General features: G+C 65.2%; 1 protein-coding gene across 9 annotated transcripts in view; it reads right to left on the bottom strand.

Annotated features, from left to right (window-relative positions):
* Positions 1-60: 60 nt before the first annotated feature.
* Positions 61-19522, bottom strand: part of DCTN1 (dynactin subunit 1) — a 62203-nt gene continuing 42741 nt past the window's right edge. For 7 of the 9 annotated variants that reach the window (XM_054065699.1, XM_054065702.1, XM_054065700.1 and 4 more), the window contains 22 exons: positions 18178-18256; positions 16970-17129; positions 15947-16051; positions 15469-15660; positions 14687-14803; positions 13473-13625; positions 12853-13013; positions 11358-11526; positions 10103-10171; positions 9774-9836; positions 9536-9685; positions 8935-9096; positions 8520-8651; positions 7744-7872; positions 7299-7441; positions 6688-6854; positions 5782-5796; positions 5100-5233; positions 3259-3448; positions 1849-1925; positions 887-976; positions 61-244 (listed from right to left, as the gene is read on the bottom strand). In XM_054065699.1, the coding sequence (XP_053921674.1) occupies positions 107-244; positions 887-976; positions 1849-1925; positions 3259-3448; positions 5100-5233; positions 5782-5796; positions 6688-6854; positions 7299-7441; positions 7744-7872; positions 8520-8651; positions 8935-9096; positions 9536-9685; positions 9774-9836; positions 10103-10171; positions 11358-11526; positions 12853-13013; positions 13473-13625; positions 14687-14803; positions 15469-15660; positions 15947-16051; positions 16970-17129; positions 18178-18256 (2795 nt within the window). In that variant the 3' untranslated portion in view covers positions 61-106. The remainder of the gene's footprint in view (positions 245-886; positions 977-1848; positions 1926-3258; positions 3449-5099; positions 5234-5781; positions 5797-6687; positions 6855-7298; positions 7442-7743; positions 7873-8519; positions 8652-8934; positions 9097-9535; positions 9686-9773; positions 9837-10102; positions 10172-11357; positions 11527-12852; positions 13014-13472; positions 13626-14686; positions 14804-15468; positions 15661-15946; positions 16052-16969; positions 17130-18177; positions 18257-19522) is intronic. The other 2 variants (XM_054065696.1, XM_054065704.1) reach the window with 1 other exon arrangement.

Below are 19522 nucleotides of genomic sequence, written 5' to 3'. Positions count from 1 at the left end.
TGTCCGGTGCCGGTATGGGTGTCCGGTGCCGGTGTCCGGTGCCGGTGTCCGGTGCCGGTGTGGGTGTCCGGTGCCGGTGTCCGGTGCCGGCGGCGGCATTGCGGGCTCAGGAGGCGAAGTGTGCGCGGAGGCGCCGGCGCAGCTCGGGCGTGAGGAGCAGCCGGTGCGCGCGGCCTTGTCCCGGGGCGCACGGCACCCGCACCCGCCCGCAGCACGACAGGCCCTGCGCCCGCTCCTGCCCCGCCTGCGCGGAAACGGGGTCACGGACACCCCCAGCACGGGACCCCAAAGGGAGTGTGGGGAAATGGGGGTCACTGACACCCCCCAGCACGGGACCCCAAAGGGAGTGTGGGGAAATGGGGGTCACTGACACCCCCCAGCACGGGACCCCAAAGGGAACGTGGGGAAATGGGGGTCACTGACACCCCCCAGCACGGGACCCAAAGGGAACGTGGGGAAATGGGGGTCACTGACACCCCCCAGCACGGGACCCCAAAGGGAATGCAGGAAAATGGGGGTCACTGACACCCCCCAGCACGGGACCCCAAAGGGAACACAGGAGAAATGGGGATCCCGTCCCTGACACCCCCCAACATGGGACCCCAAAGGGAACGGGGGGAATTGGGAGGATAAGGGGGGACAGGGGGGATGGGGGTCCTGTCTCTGACACCCCCTCAGCAAAGGGGACCCCAGGGGGAACAGAGGGGATTGGGGGGTCCTGCCCCTGACAGCCCCCACCCTGGGACAGGGAACCCCGAGGGAACGGGGGGGGCTTAGTCTGAACCCCCCACGCAGGACAGCCCGGGGGGAAGGGGAGGTCAGAATGGGGGGGTTCAGGGCCCCTCCCAGGGGGGAGGAGGGGGTCCAGGGCCCCCCGAGGCCTCACCTTGAGGAAGGAGGAGGAGGGGAAGAGCCCGAAGTCGGTGGGGACGCTGCCGCCCGGCTGCTGCTGCACCGTCTCCCGCATCGTGTCCGCCTGGGGGGGGGGAGATTGGGGCACCCCCGGACACGGAGACACCCCCAGAATATAGGAACCCCCCTCGGCTCGGGCGCTCCCCCCCAAGAACATGGGGGACCCTCCCCAGGACACCCCTAGGGCACCGGGACCCCCCAAAACCACCCCACGGCCACTCCTGCGGCTGCACGCGAGCTCACGCCGCCCCCCCCCCCGCGCCCCTCACTGCGCCCCTCAACCCCACCACTCCCAAAGCACCCCCTGAGCCCCCTGAACCCCCTCTCCGGCCCCACCACTCCCAAAGCACCCCCTCAGCCCCCTGAACCCCCTCTCCAGCCCCACCACTCCCAAAGCACCCCCTCAGCCCCCTGAACCCCCTCTCCAGCCCCACCACTCCCAAAGCACCCCGAGCCCCCTGAACCCCCTCTCCGGCCCCACCACCTCCCAAAGCACCCCCTCAGCTCCCTAAATCCCCTCTCCAGCCCCCCCACTCCCAATGCACCCCCTCAGCCCCCTGAACCCCCTCTCCAGCCCCACCACTCCCAAAGCACCCCCTCAGCCCCCCGAATCCCCTCTCCAGCCCCTCCACCTCCCAAAGCACCCCCTCAGCCCCCTGAACCCCCTCTCCAGCCCCACAGCCCCCCCCAGCCCCTCACTGCCCTCCCCACACCCAAAGCTGGGGGTTTGCACCCCACTTTTCTCTGGAAGTGGGGGGGCAGCACGTTCCCTCCCGGCACAGCCGGCGGTGCCGTAGGGCAGCACCGATGGGACCAGGACGGTGGTGCCCACGCGGAGCGGTGCCCATTGGTTCCCCCCACCCTGCCCGGGGGGCACCGGGGCGCTGCCGAGACCCCCACCCTCCCGGCAGCCGGGAGGCGACGGAGCTGCCTCACCCTCAGGGTGTCGATGGTGTTCTTGAGGGCCCAAAGCCGCGCCGTCTGCTCCAGCAGCCGCGCCGACGAGCTCCGAGCTGCCACGACACGGGGTGAGGGACCATGGCACCGCAGCACCGCGGCTCATCCCGCACTGCTCACCCCGAGCGCCTCCGGCACTGAGCACCGGGACCCCAAACGCCTCCAAAATGGAGCACCGGGACCCCAAATGCCTCCGACCCCAAATGCCTCCAGCATGGAGCACTGAGACCCCAAACGCTTCCTACATGGAGCACCGGGACCCCAAATGCCTCCGACCCCAAATGCCTCTGACACTGAGCACCGGGACCCCAAACGCTTCCAACATGGAGCACTGAGACCCCAAACACCTCTGACACTGAGCACTGAGACCCCAAATGCCTCCGACACTGAGCACCGGGACCCCAAACGCTTCTGACACAGTGCACCGGGACCCCAAATGCCTCTGACATGGAGCACTGAGACCCCAAACACCTCTGACACTGAGAACTGGGACCCCAAACGCTTCCAACATGGAGCACCGGGACCCCAAACGCTTCTGACACAGTGCACCGGGACCCCAAATGCCTCCAACATGGAGCACTGAGACCCCAAACACCTCCGACATGGAGCACTGGGACCCCAAATACTTCTGACACAGAGCACTGGGACCCCAAATGCCTCCAGCACTGAGCACCAGGACCCCAAATGCCTCTGCTGTGGAGCACTGGGACCCCAAACACCTCCGACACAGAGCACCAGGACCCCAAACGCCTCCAACATGGAGCACCGGGACCCCAAACGCCTCCGACATGGAGCACCGGGACCCCAAACACCTCCAACATGGAGCACCGGGACCCCAAACGCCTCCGACATGGAGCACCGGGACCCCAAATGCCTCCAACACTGAGCCCCGGGATCCCCAAATGCCTCTGACACTGAGCACCGGGACCCCAAACACCTCCAACATGGAGCACCGGGACCCCAAATGCCTCCGACATGGAGCACTGGGACCCCAAATGCCTCTGCTGTGGAGCACAGCGATGCCAGGGAGAGGGAGGTTTGTGGGAGGCAGAAGGACCGCGTCCTCCCCAGGGCTCGGGATCCATCCGGACACGGCACGCGCAGAGCGCCGGCTCGGCCAGCTCTGCTTACTGGCAGAGGTTTTGGTGGGAGGCTCCGCCGGCAGCAGCGCAGGGACGAGGCCACAGCACACAGCCTCCAGGGAGCACGAATGGCCCATCCAGAGGGATGGCGGTGGCGCGACGGCTGCGTGAGCAGCTCGGGATGCACCACCACCACCCATCCCTCAGCAGGGAGCCGGAGCTCTGCCCCGGAGCAAAGCCTTGGATGGAAGGAGGTGCCGGTCAGCGGCACGGAGGCTGCTCCAGGCTGTGTTTGTGTAGGACCTACCGGACTTGGCTTGCTTCATGTCCACCACCTTGGCGTTGGCGCTCATCTGGTAGAGGGTCTCCAGGAGCTGGCTGGTCTTGCGGTAGAGCGCCTGCGTGGCCAGGCCGTCTCCCTGCCCGTCCCTGGCGAGCGAGAGCTTGGGCACGTGCAGCGGCTCCAGGCTGGCGAGCTCCATCTTCAGCTGCGCGCCCTGCAAGCGCCCGGACAGGAGGGGTAGGAGCAGGGAAGCCGCTTGGGAGCAGCCGAGCGGTGACAACACGGGGCGATGGCAGCCAAGAGGAGAACCCAAACGGAAAACCCCATCCCTGGAGGGGCTCCGGGCCGCGCTGGATGGGGCGTGGAGGTGTCCCTGCCCATGGGAGCCGGGTGGGCTTGGAGCTCCCTTCCCACCCAAACCATCCCATGGTTCCACGATTCAAGAGAAAACAAAGGGCACAAACCCCGAGCCCGGCGGAACGGTACCCGGTTCCCGACAGCATTTGGTGCTTTGCCGGTCCCCACATTGTGTGTTATTAATCAATAAACGCCGCAATCGCTCCCCATCAGCCGCTGTCCGGAGACCTCAAAGCTGCGCATCCCAGCTCTGCCGGCGGCTCCGGCTCCCGGCTGCTCCGCTTCCCAGGCACCGGCCCCACACGCGGACCCAGAGCCACAGCCCCTTCCAGAGCCACAGCCCCTTCCCCAGTGGAGCCACAGCCCCTTCCCCAATGGATCCACAGCCCCTTCCAGAGCCACAGCCCCTTCCAGAGCCACAGCCCCTTCCCCAATGGATCCACAGCCCCTTCCAGAGCCACAGCCCCTTCCCCAGTGGAGCCACAGCCCCTTCCCCAATGGATCCACAGTCCCTTCCCCAGTGGAGCCACAGTCCCTTCCCCAATGGAACTCGTGAGCTCAGGGAGGGCCCCACAATGGAACTCTGCTCCTGAGCACCACCCGAGGTTGGAACAGGCCCCGTTCCTCCAGCGCATCCCTCGTGCATCACACCCACGCACGCTGCATCCCCCGTGCATCACACCCACGCACGCTGCATCCCCCGTGCATCACACCCACACACACTGCATCCCATGTGCATCACACCCACACACACTGCATCCCCCATGCATCACACCCACACTCACTGCATCCCCCGTGCATCACATCCACGCTCACTGCATCCCCCGTGCATCACATCCACGCACGCTGCATCCCCCGTGCATCACACCCACACACGCTGCATCCCCCGTGCATCACATCCACGCACACTGCATCCCCCGTGCATCACACCCACACACGCTGCATCCCCCGTGCATCACACCCACACACGCTGCATCCCCCGTGCATCACACCCACGCACGCTGCATCCCCCGTGCATCACACCCATGCACGCTGCATCCCCGTGCATCACACCCACGCACGCTGCATCCCCCCTGCATCACACCCACGCACGCTGCATCCCCCGTGCATCACACCCACGCACGCTGCATCCCCCCTGCATCACACCCATGCACGCTGCATCCCCCGTGCATCACACCCACGCACGCTGCATCCCCCGTGCATCACACCCAAACACACTGCATCCCATGTGCATCACACCCACGCACGCTGCATCCCCCGTGCATCACACCCACGCACGCTGCATCCCCCGTGCATCCACGCTCCCGGGGCAGAGCCCGAGGCTCTCGCCAAAGGAACGGGAACGCGTGGCCGTGGCCCCTCCGGGCTCCCCTCTCTGCCACCCGGGGCCCCACACACCTCTCCTCATTCCACCCCCTCCCTCCTCTCGCGCTCGTGCCAGGCACGTCTGACCCCGGGACGGCGCCTGCCGGGAGCCGCCGGGAGCGGCTCAGCACTCGTGGCCTCACCTTGAGGCGGTTGTTCTCGTTCTTGAGGTGTTTGATGGAGAGCTGCAGAGCATCGATTTGCTGCAGGAGGAGAGGCGAATCCTTCACCTGGACGGGTCCTGAGCCACCTCCAGGCACCGGGCCGGCACCGACACCTACGGAGACAGGCACCAACGGCATGAGCGACGGCGCTGGATACACCGCCAGGCTCGGCAAAGGCACAACGGATGCAGTGTCGCAGGGAGCGGCACTGCCTGCGCACACCCAGGCCCTGCTGGAGCCATCGCAAACATGCGGCACCTCCTGTCCTGCTCCCGCCGGGAATGCTGGCACAGCACCGCGACATACGCCTCGGCAGCCCGGCACTCCCGGTGCCCCTTCCCCAGGGCGCGGGGCTGTGCCGGGCTCCGCGTGCCCGGGGAGCCGTCTCGCTCTGCGCCCTCGCGGTCTCACGCTCATCGCTTCCTGCCCGGACTCCCGGAGCCGAGCGGGGCAGCGCTCAGCAGCTCCGGGTGCCACAGGGTGCCCGGCACCCGCGCTGCCCTAGAGCAGAGCTGCGCCTTCCCCTGCTCCCCCAAAGCAAGCCCTGTCCCGGGGCACCCCCGGCACCCCCGGGCGCCTCGGGACACCGTTCGTTCCCCCCGGCATGCAGGGCACGGGCCGGCGGAGGCGGGAGCTGGCATGCTGCGGTGCGGAGCCGTACCTCGCTGCTGTTCCTCTGCAGAGCAGGGCGAGGAGCCAGAGGGGAGAGAAGGAGAAGCAGAGTCAAAGCCGAGGAGGAGGTTGAAGAGGAGCCATGGCCAGAGGAGCTCTGGTCCCCCACGGCCTTGTCACGCGCCGAGCCCCGTCCCTGACCCCGGGAGCAGTGACCGTCCCCGCAGCCACGGGACTGCGCACGCTGCTGCTGCAGGAGCCGCTGAGCCCGCACTGCGAGCGATCCGAGCAGGACACGGACACAGCCACCTTGCGGCTCCACAGCCTCCTCTCGCCATGGGTCTGAGGCCCCTGCCCTGTCCCTCCAGCTTCCCTCCGAAACACAGCGCTCGGGAGCCGGCGGACGGTGCTGCCAGCGTCCCCAGAGCCGGGGCTCGCGGGCACAGCCGCTCGGGCAGAGCCTGCAGCTCCAGGGGGGACAGGAGCTGCCACAGCCAGGAGCCACCCAGCCCGGATCGGGAATCTGCACCCACTGGGCCATGGCCACAGAGGGCCACGGTCGCTCCACAGCCGCCCTGGAAGACCCCTGAGGGTCCCCACCGGGAGGCCACACGCTGTCCTGCAGCCAGAGCTCCGGACAAGGGGATGCCAGCAGGCATTTCCTGCAGGACACTTCCTCCGGAGTGATGAGGCGAGGGTTATCGCTCCTGAGCAGCATCCAACCCACCACCCACCCTGCGCTGCTGGGATTCGGAAGAGCCCAGGAGGCCCCGAGGAATCGTCTCCCACTCCCCGAGCCAGCCAGAGCCCGCCACCCATCCGTGCTCCGGGAGGCACGGCACAGGCACAGGCTGCTGCGCCTCCAGGCAGGCAACCCCCGCGCAGCTCCCCGCCGTCCCAGGCTCCCTTTCAGTTGCAGCAGCGTTCCAGCACTCTGGGAACGCTGGTTACGCACCTCCAGCGATGCCGGACACGATGGAGGCAACTCCAGAGGCAGGGGCGCCACGCAGGCCCTCGATGGTTCGTTTCGACTGGTTGTTCAGGCGCTGCTTCAGCTCCACCTTCTCTGATTCCAGCTGGTCAATATCTGCTTGAAGAGCATCCATGGTCTCCTCGAACTCCCTGGGAAGAGCACAGAGTCACGGCTCTTGCCGCTCCTCCGAAGGGAAGAGGCAGGCAGCGCAGGACCCGAGAGCTCCCGGCTTTGTCGCGCGTCCCGCTGCTGCGCTTGGAGCGCGAACCCACTGGAGCCCCACCAGCCTCCCCTGCTGACCACGGCACGGCACCCAAAGGAAGGATTGATCCCGGTGGATCCCACTCTCTCCCAGCTCTTTTGCCCAGCTTTGACACTGGAAGCTGTCCCTCCCTCCACCAAGCTCGCCCCTCCCTGGCTCGTGCCAAGAGACGCTCAGAGCACAGCGATGGCGGTGAGGACACGCCGGGACAATGGCCGTTTCCCTGTTAGAACAGGACCTTTCCTGGCAGCCTCTGCCAGTCAGCATTCCACTGAACCCCCTTGGATATCCCGGACGCCCAGGGAACGCCAGCTCTGCAGCTCCCACTTACTTCTCCTTCTTTTTGAGCAGCGTCTGGGTCTCATCCAGCTTGGTCTGGATCTTCTCCACGCGGTCGTCGGCGTCCTTGGACGCACTGTCCAGCTTCTTCTCCAGGAGGCTGAGCCGCACGTTTGCTTCGCTGAGCTCCTCGCCCTGGGGCAGCAGGGAAGAAATCAGGGAGCTCCAAGTGGGCACCGGGAAAAGCCCCTTGCGGCGCCTGGTGCCCCCACGGCTCCTGCCCACACCAACACCCCCATTCCCAGGGAAAGGCCACGGAAGCCTCTGGCAGATGGGCACCAGGCAGCAACTGGAAGAGCGTTTCTAGGAGGAGATGCGGCTGGGACTCGGAACCATCGGCCCCTCCGGCAGCCGGGAGCCCGGAGGTGACCACCGCCGCAGCCCTCCAGCTCTCCACCGCCCAGCAGGAAGGCGGCATTGAGGAAGAAGAAGCTCACCTTGATCTTGAGGGACTTCTTTAGCTCTTTGATAACCGTTTCCCTATCCTCCAGCTTCAGCCCCAGCCCCTCGGCGTCGGTGATCTCTGCCCGGAGAGCCGCGGCCCGCAGGTCGGCAGGGGGGGTGGGCTGCAGCGGGAACAACAGGGAAAACTGGGATTTCACAAGGAACTCCAGTCATTGCTGGTGGGACCACATGGCCAGAGGGGGACTGGTCCTGGCCCTGGAATCCCGAGCAGCAGCTGCTGCGTCTCCCCAGCTCCCGGCCCCACACGTGCCCAGGGACGGCCTCCCGCCAGGACGGGCTCTCTCCGACACGGAGCTGCTGGAGGAGGCCACGGAGGTGATGGGAGGGCTGGAGCCTGCACGAGGCCAGGCTGGGAGAGTTGGGGTTGTTCAGCCTGGAGAAGGGTTTGGGGAGACCTTAGAGCAGCTTCCAGGAGGGAAAGGGGCTCCAGGAGAGCTGGGGAGGGGCTCTGGATCAGGGAGGGCAGGGACAGCACGAGGAAAACAGTTTTGAGCTGAAAGAGAGGGGATTGAGATGACATCTTGGGCCGAAATGTTCTCCTGGGAGGGTGGGGAGGCCCTGGAACAGGTTTCCCAGAGCAGTGGGGGCTGCTCCATCCCTGGAGGTGTTCCAGGCCAGGTTGGATGGGGCTTTGGAGCCCCTGATCCAGTGGGAGGTGTCCCTGCCCGTGGCTGAGTGTGGGACTGGATGGGCTTTGAGGTCTTTTCCAACCCACCCCATGATTCCATGAAGCTCCGTCCCTGCCCACCTTGGTCTGCGGCCTGTCGGCGTCGTACTCCCCCTCCTGCATGGCCGTGGCCATCTTGTTCATGGTGGCGATGAGGATGCTGCAGGACTGGCGCAGGCACTCGTAGGGGTTGATGCTCTGGGCGCCGTAGATCTGCAAAGGACAGGCGGGAGGTGGCGGGTGACCCTGGGCTGGGCCCACGGCTGCCGTCACAGCCCCATCCCACCTCCCCACGACGCGCCGCAGCCCCTTCCGAGCAGAGCCGCTACCGGGAAGGACAGCACGGAGCAGCGGACCACAACACCCTCGGCGTTTCGACGTTCCCAGCCTCCCCAGGGCTCTCCCCGCTCAGGGGCAGCTCCGTAGCACTGGAGGGAGACGGAGCCCGGCTCCGCCGCAGCAGGGAACGTGGGGCCACCGAGAAGGGGTTTCCCACCTGCTCGCTCGCTTTGAAGGCCAAATCCTCCAGCTTCACCGCCATCAGCCCCTCGTTCTCCGCCAGCGGAGCGATCATCTGCGCCCCAGCGGCGGCCACCTCCTGCAGCACGGCCACCACCCACGTCAGGTGCTTGCGGCAATCCAGCAGCGTGTCCGACACCTGCAAGTCGGGCAGAGAGGCGGTGGATTAGAACAGCAACCGTGCAGCCGGATTCCCGGGCATCGGGGAAGCTCCCAGCGGGACAACTCCAGCCAAACCCTGGTGGGAACTTAACCCACTTCTGCAGCATCTCTAGGAACGTGGGAAGCACCAGACAGAAAGCCACTGGGCTCTGGAGATAAGCGGGTTATCAAGTCCACGCCTCCATCCCGACCTCCCACAAAGCCCCGAGCCCCCGTCCCACCCCAGCTCCAGACATCCCAGCAGCGGGTGCGGGTCCGCTCCTGCAGGGCATCGCACGCCAGCGCGCTCCCTCCCCAAACGGAGCCAGCAAGGACAACGATGATCCAGCAGCGCCCGGCGCCAGCCCAGTACAGCCCACCGCTCCCAGTACGGGGCTGAAAGGGCTCCGGGCGGTGCCTTGCATGCTGCCCCTCACCTGCTGCCCGAATCCCAGCGCCGCGGGGATCCCCGGAGCATCCGTGCCAGGCATGCGGCGCCTGATCTTCTTGCAGAACTGGCGGATGTCGCTGCAGGAGGTCTCCAGGTCCTTGAGGAGGATGGCCAGGTCGGAGGCCTCCTGCCCGGCCTAAGGTGCGGAGAAAGGACCTCAGGAGACCTGAGCGAGGCTGGCGAGGGGAAAGCAGCCCGGCAGAGCCACCCCCGGCGCGTCGTACCTGGAGGAAGGCTCGCAGCCGGCACACCTCCACGCCCATGCAGTCCAAGGCACTCTGGGTGAACTGCGGAGCACGAACACGGCCACGTCAGCTCGAGGCAGCGCAGAGCCCGGGCAGGACGCAGGGAAGCCGGGCTTTGGGCTCAGGCCCTCTGTACCCCACCCTGACACAGCGCCGGGACTCCCCGAAGCAGGGAAACAGTTTGGGGCATTTGGTCAAGTTGGGTTTTACCCCATGGGGCACAGGCACCGAACAACCGTGGGGCGCGGGGCAGAGGGGGCAAGGGCAGAAAACGGGGAGCAAGGAGGGAGCCGGGTGATTCCCCTCACCTTGATGTGGTCGGCGAGCTGCATGGTGCAGTCCTCGGGCTGCTCAGCCAGGTGGATGCTGTACAGGTGCTGCACGGAGAGAGCGCCGCGCTCAGCACCCCTCCAGTGCTCCCGTGTGGGCAAACAGAGGGGGAAAAAGCAACGAAATCCCAGCGCTGAGGGTTTGGCCAACGTTTAATGGGAAGTGACAAATTGCTGCAACCCCCAGCGCTCCCCCGTGCTCCAGAAGGGCTGGAGACCCCGAATCCAAAGGGTCATCGACCCTGGTGTGGGAATACGGGGTGGGAGAGGAGGGTTATGAGCACGCCCAGTGATTTGCAGCTGCGGTGGATTAACACGTAAATCACACCGCTAATTGCTTGTGTGCAGGACAGGCGGAACCCCTGTGGTCAGATTCCATCCGCCTGCGAAACTCAGGGAAAGACAACCTGCTGGAGGCTCCAGCCCTGCTGTGGGGAAGAGCCAAAGCCTCTGCTTTTCCCTGACTGATTCAGGCAAAGCAGCAGTTCGGGGACGCGCACTGGGTGGCACGGATGGAGCTCCACAGGGCTTCTGCTCCTGCTCGCGTTCCCTCTGCCCCAGGGATGTTCAGAGCTGCTCCAGATTGTGAGAGAGTGGGAATGAATGTATTCTTTTCATTTTATCCATGGCTTTGCGGTCATTCCTGTGCTCCACCTGCGTTCAGATGGCAGCACAGAGGTAGAGAGACACAGGACAGGAGAGCCGCGTCCTGGAAGGGCTCCAGGAAAGCTGGGAAGGGGCTCTGGATCAGGGAGGGCAGGGACAGCAAAAGGGAAACAGTTTTGAGCTAAAAGAGAGGAGATTGAGATGAGATCTTGGGGAGAAATGTTCTCCTGGGAGGGTGGGGAGGCCCTGGAACAGAGCAGTGGTGGCTGCCCCATCCCTGGAGGGGTTCCAGGCCAGGTTGGATGGTTCTTGGAGCCCCTGATCCAGTGGGAGGTGTCCCTGCCCATGGCAGGGGGTGCGACTGGATGGGCTTTGAGGTCTTCTCTGACCCAAACCATCCCACAATTCCGTGATCCTTCCTGCCCGCAGGGACAGCAAGCAGAGAACGCAGTCCCCAAGTGCTTCTGTGCACTCTAGAGGTAAAAATCATCCCAAGGGAAGCGCCACCAACAAGCTTATTCCCTGCGCCATGTCACCGACATATCCAAAGCCGCCGTTTCCACTCGTGGCACGCGCTGGCAAGGCTGCCGGAGCTCCTCGCCTGGAGCTCCTGGCTCTGCAGACCCACCTGGTAGTACTTGATGGCCTTGGTCAGCGGCTCCACGTTGACCGTCTCGTCCAGCTGGTCCTTGTGCAGGAGCTCGATCAGGAAGTCCAGCGAGCGCTCGTGGACGCTCATCTCCGGGTACAGCATCCCCACCTTCTTGTACACCTCCACGCTGCATTTGTTCAGGGCCCTGGGAAAGGAACGCGGACGCTGTCGGCACGGCTGGGACGGGCACGTGCTCCAGACCGCATCAACACGGGGCTTTGCCTCTGAGTGCCAATCTCGGATCTGGAACATCCCCGGAGCAGCAGACGGACTCCAGGAGCTCCAGCGAGTGGTTAACAGCGGCCAAAACATCTGTAGAAAACCAGATGTGAGGTGGGTGCCCTGGGAGCTACGGGAAAGGGAGCCGAGGGCAGGGGAGCGCTCCAGGCTCGGAGGCAGCAGCAGTGCTGGAGGCAGGAGGAGCGGAAGCAGAAGGATCTCCCGGTGCTCGGGTTCACACCAGGCCGCTTTCCTGGGAGCAAAGCCGAGCAAGCCTGGAGGTGAGCGCCCTCCCCAAAGGCGTTTCCTGGTTTCTGAGGAAAGCCGGGGCTCCCCGGTGCGGCCACGGCGCTGCCCGGCGTGGGGCTCACACCAACCACGCCTTCAGGATGATGCTCCATGAGACGTTCCGCACAGGAATATGTCCTGGGCACTGCGGGAAGAGCCGGGTCTTGGGCACTGGAGCCCAGAGTCAACCCCAGGTGAGACCAAGCTCAGCAAGAGACTGGGGCGCATCCCTCATAGGAAGGGGGGGATGCGAGGGCTGAAGCACCTCCCGTTCAAGGCCAGGCTGGGAGAGTTGGGGTTGTTCAGGAGAAGAGAAGGCTCCAGGGAGACCTTAGAGCAGCTTCCAGGAGGGAAAGGGCTCCAGGAGAGCTGGGGAGGGGCTCTGGATCAGGGAGTGCAGGAACAGCACGAGGGGAACAGTTTTGAGCTACAAGAGGGGAGATGGTGATGAGATCTTGGGGAGAAATGTTCTCCTGGAGGGTGTGGAGGCCCTGGAACAGAGCAGTGGTGGTGCCCCATCCCTGGAGGGGTTCCAGGCCAGGTTGGATGGGGCTTTGGAGCCCCTGATCCAGTGGGAGGTGTCCCTGCCCGTGGCTGAGGTGGGACGGGATGGGCTTTGAGGTCCCTTCCCACCGAAACCCTTCCAGGATTCGGTGATTCTATCTCCTGGAGGACAGATGTTAAAATCCATGCCCAAGGCCCCTCCTCGCCTCACGACGTGGCACAGCTGAGGAACGAGCACTGCGTGCGAGGGAATCGGGTCCTTCCCGTGTCCGCTCTCGGGACGGAAACAAGGAGAGGGCTGCCAGGGAAGTGGAAGCCCCATGGCGAGGCAGCAATCGGGATCCCTCAGCTTTCCGTCCCGAAGGTCCGGGCCGCGCCGCGCGGCTGCCGAGCTCTCCTGTGCTCCCCGAGGGGGACGCGGTTGGGAAGCAAAGCTGAGGGGAAGGCGCGGGATACTCACTGCTCGTATTTGTGCAGCGTGGCCTGCAGCAGGCTGAGCGAATAGACCAGCCCGGCCGCAAAGCTCAGCTGCTCGCCGGCGGCGCCCCGCAGCCCGCTGCGCTCCGCACAGTTCTCGCTCAGATCAAACTTCTCCTGCGCCTGTTTGCTGATCAGCTCGGCCTGTCCGGAAGAGGGAGATCCTTCAGGGCCTTCCCACGCCTCAGGTCAGGCCAATACCCCCCACATCCCTCCCCCGGGAATGATTCCTGCCGTGCGGAAGGGGGACAAGCGGAGCAGCGGATCCCAGCTCAGCACCGCAAGGCACCGGCGCTCGCCCGCCCGACCCATCGGAACCACAGCATGGATCCACCCACCGCCTGCTGGCAGGGACTCTCCCTTCCTCCTCCTCCCAGACCGCTTCGCAAGGTTCTGGATATCCCAAATCCCAAACCCCAGTGGGACAGAAGGAAAAGGCGGCTCCTCGCAGAGCCACGGCCTCCTGGTGGTACAGCGGCTTTGGAGACGGCGCTCCAAGATCCGAGAGCCCCGCTCAGGAGCCAACTCCATCCCAAAGCTTCCGGGAGAGAAGTGACCGAGGTCCCGCCAAGGGCAAATTCCCGCCCGAGGCGCCCGTCCCACCTTGCAGATGAGGCGCGGGATGAGCAGGAGCACCAGGATGCAGTCGTGGTCGCCTCCGTGGCGCAGGAAGCTGTCGGGCATGAAGGAGGTGAGGAGGGAGACGTGCCGGTTGGCCTGGAGCACCTCCATCTGCCGCAGCTCCATCTCGATGGCCTGCGGGGACACGCGGAATGGGCACGGACACACGGAACACCGCGGGACACACAGGGAATGGGCAGGGACACACATGGAATGGACACAGGGAACAGGCAGGGACACGCGGAATGGGCACGGACACAGGGAACACCGCGGGACACACACGGAACGGGCACGGACACACACGGAATGGGCACGGACACAGGGAACGGGCAGGGACACACACGGAATGGGCAGGGACACACATGGAACGGGCAGGGACACACACGGAATGGGCACGGACACACACGGAATGGGCAGGGACACACACGGAATGGGCAGGGACACACACGGAACGGGCAGGGACACACAGGGAACAGACAGGGACACACACAGAACGGGCAGGGACACACACGGAATGGGCAGGGACACACACGGAACAGGCAGGGACACACACGGAATGGGCAGGGACACACATGGAATGGGCAGGGACACACACGGAATGGGCAGGGACACACATGGAACAGGCAGGGAAACACATGGAATGGGCAGGGACACATGGAGTGGGCACGGAGACCCGGAACAGGGATGGACACACAAAACACGCATGGAGACACGGAATGGGCATGGACCCTCAGAACAGGCAGGGACACACGGAACAAGCATGACCACATGGAATGTGCAGGGACACAAAGAATGGACAGGGACACACGGAAATGGGAACACCGAGAATCCGGGCAGGGACACACAGTCTGGGCAGAGGCACGGCTGGAGCTCCATCCGCGCCCCGGGCACAGGCTGCACGCCGTCTCCATGCCCACAAGCTCTCTTTCTTTCCAGCCAGCATTCCAAGTGGGATAAGGACAACGCCGGTGTTGTGTGTCGGGAGCAGGCTCCCCCCCATCCCTTCCTGCCCAGCGGTGCGTGAGGTCAGATGTTTCCCTTCAGACACCGTTCTCAGCCCATTTCCACGGCGGGCGCAGCACAGCAGCCAATGCTGAGCACTGCATCCCGGCGGGAATTCCCACCCTGTGCCCGGCACCCCCACGTCATAGCCCGGCACAGGGAAAGCGCGAGCCTGGCTCTGCCGACGGCCTTACCTTAGCGTGGGCTTTTGTCTCTGCAAACTTGATCTTGAAGTCGAACATCTCGGGCGGCGGCTGCTGCTGCCTCTCGGCCGACGCTTCCTGCTGGCTCATGAGCTCTCGGTTCACGTCCTGAGCGGCGAGAGGAGCCGCGATGAGCCCAGCGCAGAGCAGAGCCGTCCTGGCACCCCCCTCCCCACAGCCGCGCCCCGGGGAGCGCCGGGGCTCCTCGCGCCCGTGCACGGGGACGGAGGGACGGGAGGAACAGGGATGCGCGCGCTTTCGGAACACTCGGCTGCCCGCACGCGGCGCTGAAGCCGAGGAACCCACACAGTCCCCATCTCCCTTCGCTGCGGCAAAGCCCGGGAGAACTAAGCCCAGGGCTGGAAGAACCACAGGCTCTTCCATCTTTCCCAGGACTCATTTCCCAGCCCGGAGCAGCAGCAGCACAGCGCAGCGAGCACAAGCATCCGCAGCGCTGCTCCAGATGGGGCTCTGCCAACAATTCCCACCCGGAGAGGGGCAGTGGGGCAGGCGGTGCTGCTGGAGCTCACAAGGACCGCGTGCAGGCTGGCACTGAGGGGCTCCCAGGAAAGCTCTGGTAGGAACCGGCTCTCAGGCACCAGCTGCCCGGGTCCTGCCGCGCCCGCCTCCCGCGAGAGCAGGAGCTCAGCCTCCATCCCTGCCTCCCATGTCCCCCTCCTCCGGCCGCGCTCCCGCCTGCGCCCGCTGGGTCTCCTCGCCGCCGCGGTGGGCTCTGAGGAGCGGAGCTGCCGCAGAGCGCCGGAGAGCCACACCTGGAGGTGCGCGGTCAGCTCTCGGTACTTCTTGATGGTCTGCTGGTAGTCGGCCACCGTCTCCTGCGCAGCCTCCACGCGCTTCTCCGCCTCGCGGACCCGCGCCGTCGCCATGTCCAGCTGCTCCCGCAGCTCCAGCTCCGTCTCGCGGGCGTTCTCCTGCAGCTCATCGTTCATCTCGTTCATGGCTTCCTGGCAAGGAGGAGGCAGCAGGGGACGTGGTTACGGCACAGCCCGGCGAGCGACGGCGTTCTCGGAGCAGCACGAGGGGCACCCGCGGCGCACGGGGCGGAGGGGAGCGACGCTTAGAAGCGGCGCTGAGCACAACGCCTGCAGAAAGGTGCCCAATCCCCTCCGGCACCGCCGCCAGGCAGCTCCCGGCACCTCAGGGCCCGGCCTCGCGCCAGCCCAGCCGCTGGCGAAGGAGGCAGCGGGAGCCCTCCCGCTCCAGCCCTCCCTCCGGAGGAGTGTGCCTTACCAGGTCCCCCACGGTCTCGCGCAGCTCCCGGACCTTCTCCTCCAGGTCCAAGTTTCTCTCGGTCAGAGTCTCCACCATCTCTTCTGCACCCAGAGCAGCATCCACCTGCAAAGCACACATCACCGGAGCTCAACGCGCCACAGCGGGCGGATCCCAAGCTTTTCTGACACCCTGGAAGCAGCGCCGGGAGAAGGGACATGGAAAGAGAGCTCGGCTTTGGCTCTCCGAGTCATTCCTGGCTCTGCAGTGCCAGGGGACAAGGCTGAGCTCGCACGGGGATTGGGAAGGGATGATGGCTCCGCACGGAGCAGGCAGCACACATGGAACAGCCCCACGGGGATCGGGAAGGTGTGACGGCTCCGCACGGAGCAGGCAGCACACACGGAACAGCCCCACGGGGATCGGGAAGGGATGATGGCTCCGCACGGAGCAGGCAGCACACACGGAACAGCCCCACGGGGATCGGGAAGGGGTGACGGCTCCGCACGGAGCAGGCAGCACACACGGAACAGCCCCACGGGGATCAGGAAGGTGTGACGGCTCCGCACGGAGCAGGCAGCACATGGAACCGCCTCATGGGGATCAGGAAGGTGTGACGGCTCCGCACGGAGCAGGCAGCACATGGAACAGCCTCATGGGGATCAGGAAGGTGTGACGGCTCCGCACGGAGCAGGCAGCACATGGAACAGCCTCATGGGGATCAGGAAGGTGTGACGGCTCCACACGGAGCAGGCAGCACATGGAGCAGCCCTGGGAGGGATGAGGCACCGTTCGTGTCTGGGGTTCAGAGCCCCCCCGGGATGACAGAGCTCTGCACTGCTCCAGTGCTGGGAGAGGGTTTGCTGCGGCCGACGGAGCCCCCGCACGGGTCCCTGCAGGTGTACGGATGTCCCACCACGGTGACTCTCCAGGAGCGCCGGACGAAGCGCTCCAGGCCCAGAGGAGCGCCCCGCTTGCCCGGCAGCAGCTCCTCAACACTCCCACCAGCCGCAAGGACCCCTCCCACCCATTCTTCCTCCTCACCTGCTCCTTCAGCTCATCCACTGTCTTCTCCGCCTGCTTCACCTCCTCCTGAAGCTTCTCCCTCTGCTGCCGCAGGGACTCCAGCTCCGTGTTTTTCTTCTCCATTTGCTTCTGCAGCTTCACATGTTCCTGCTTCTCTGACGCAGACAAGTCCCGCATCCTTTGGGAGAACAACCAGACCCATCACCGGGGACCAGAGTGGGAGAAGCCGCTCCCTTCCCAGACATCGCTCCAGTGGGTACCGGCAGAGCCGAGCCCCAGCCCGTGCCGGTGCAGCAGGAGCAGTGTTCCCAGGGAACGGGGATGGGGCTGGATCGGTGCCTGGGACTGCACCTTCCCTTGAAGGAATGAGAGCGGCAGGGGATGGAGAGAATGGAAGGGGAGAAAGTGGAAAACCAGAAACCAGGACAGACGGGAAAGAGCAGCTGTAAGTGGGACAGGGAGCGTGGAAAGGGAGAACTCAGCAGGCGAAGGGAAATGAGCCGCATTCCCGGCCCTTCGCAGCGCGAGGGAGGAGGTCGGCAGCAGAAAAGAGACAGAGCACGGACACAGCACGGCCTTCGGCACGGGCTGAGAGCAGAACCGGGCTGCGTCCAGCTCAGACAGCCCCGAGGCGCCCAAGCCGGGAGCGCCTCTCGCTCCACACCTCCCGCTCTGACACTCGGGTTTGGAATTCCCTGCAAGGCTGTTTCCCGTGGTTCCCATCGAGGGCAGACGCTCCCAGGAGGTACGGACCACACAGGCTGCTCTCGGCAGCACAGCCCCGGGAGCACAGAGGGATCCGATGGTGGCCGTGGGGGCCCCCACGGTGCCTCTAAAAGCCCCCAACCCACGCTCGTCCCGAGGGAGGCGACAGCCGGGGCGCCGTGCTGCGTGGGGGCAGGAAACTCGGAGCGGGAGGTGTTGGAGAAGCATCCCGGGCAGCTGCTTGAATGTCTGCAGCCGTGCTGGAGCTGCCGGGCACGGCACACATGGAGAAATGGAGCAGCGACACCCTCTGAAGCAGCGTTTTCTCCCCATCTACACGGGCCCCCAGTGGTAGGAGCTTAAGAGGGTCGGGGAGCTCAGGAACAGCCCAGGGCCGGCGAGCGGATTGGCTCCGGGGAAACGTTTGGATCAGGGCTCCACATAAACTGCTGCACAGGTTCTTGTAGGGAGGAATTCCACCAGCAGCATCCCAGCCCCCGGCAGCACGCGCGGTCTCCTACCTCACAAGAGCTTCCTTCAGCCTCGCGTTCTGCTCTTCCAGCTGTTTCACTTGGTAACTGGACGCGGCTCCGTCCGAGCCTGCGGAAGAGAGCACGCGTTACTCTGGCTGTGCAGGAACAGCTGAAGCCGAACGGCTGTGGTTCTTTCACACTGACGTTACAAACCGCCGCGGGAGGACAGCACGGTCACCGCGAGGGGGGACACTGCAGCCCCTCTCCCACAGCAGAGCAAAGCTGAAACCTCGGGCTTAACGCCTGTAGGCTGAGAGATTCCCCCGATGCCAGCAGAGCCGCCGAGTGCGGGTGAGGAACCACGGCCCCAGCGTGCAGACGGTGCCCGAGCAGCCGCCGGGCGATGGCAGAGCCGCGCAGCACCGGGTTCTGCCGATACAATTGGCTCTTGACGCGCCCAGCCCTGGGAAAGTAACCTCAGATCCAAGACACTGCTCATCTCCATCATTTCCTCTCGCTGCTCCTGTTCTCCCCGTGTCCCTCAGCACACCCACGTTCCCGTCGCAGCCCTCGGGACGCGTTCGTCTCCTGCTGCACGCGATTTCGAAGCTCACCAGAAGCAGCGAGAGCTCAGAGGGCCCCCGAGAATCAGACCCAGGGCAAAACACGGCCACCGCGCCAACCCTGGGCCCCTCGCTCCGAGAAAGCCCTGGAGGGGCTGGAGCGCGTCTGGAAAAGGGAACGCAGCTGGGAAGGGTCTGGAGAACAGGGGTTGTGGGAGCGGCTGAGGGATCTGGGGGTGTTGAGCCTGGGGAAGAGGAGGGGAGACCTCCCGGCTCTGCGCAGCTCCTGGAAAGGAGTTTGGAGTCAGGCAGGAGTCGGGCTCTGCTCCCCAGGAACCAGGGATGAGAGGAAACACCTCCAGTTGTGCCAGGGAGGTTTAGACTGGATAGTGGGAAACATTCCTTCACGGAAAGAGTGGTGAAGCCCTGGCAGAGGCTGTGGGGCGGTGGTGGAGCCCCTGTCCCTGGAGGGGTTCAAACCCCACGTGGCACTTGGGGACAGGGTTCAGGCAGCACTGGGGAGTTGGATTGGATGAGCTCGGAGGGCTTTTCCAACCTCAATGACTCTATGATTCCATGACTCAGTTCCCCGGTTTGAGGAGTGCTCGGAGCACGGCTGGGAGGGCGGATCAGTGAGCAGCAAAGCCATCGTGTCATGTCCCACATCAAGTCCATCCTGGTCAAACACCCTTTGGGTGGGATCTGCCATCCAACATTCAGCCTGAGCTCCTCTAAGACCCCCAGGAACATTTCTGCCCAGCCTCAAGCGTGGCCGCTCTCCCTCTGCCTCCTCAGCGCAGTCGGGACGCACACGAGCCCGAAGCTGAGCC

Source organism: Cuculus canorus, chromosome 4, assembly GCF_017976375.1.
Source record: "Cuculus canorus isolate bCucCan1 chromosome 4, bCucCan1.pri, whole genome shotgun sequence".
NCBI lineage: Eukaryota > Metazoa > Chordata > Aves > Cuculiformes > Cuculidae > Cuculus > Cuculus canorus.
The sequence above is the reverse complement of the archived record's forward strand: the minus strand, read 5'-3'. Positions and strand labels throughout refer to the sequence as shown.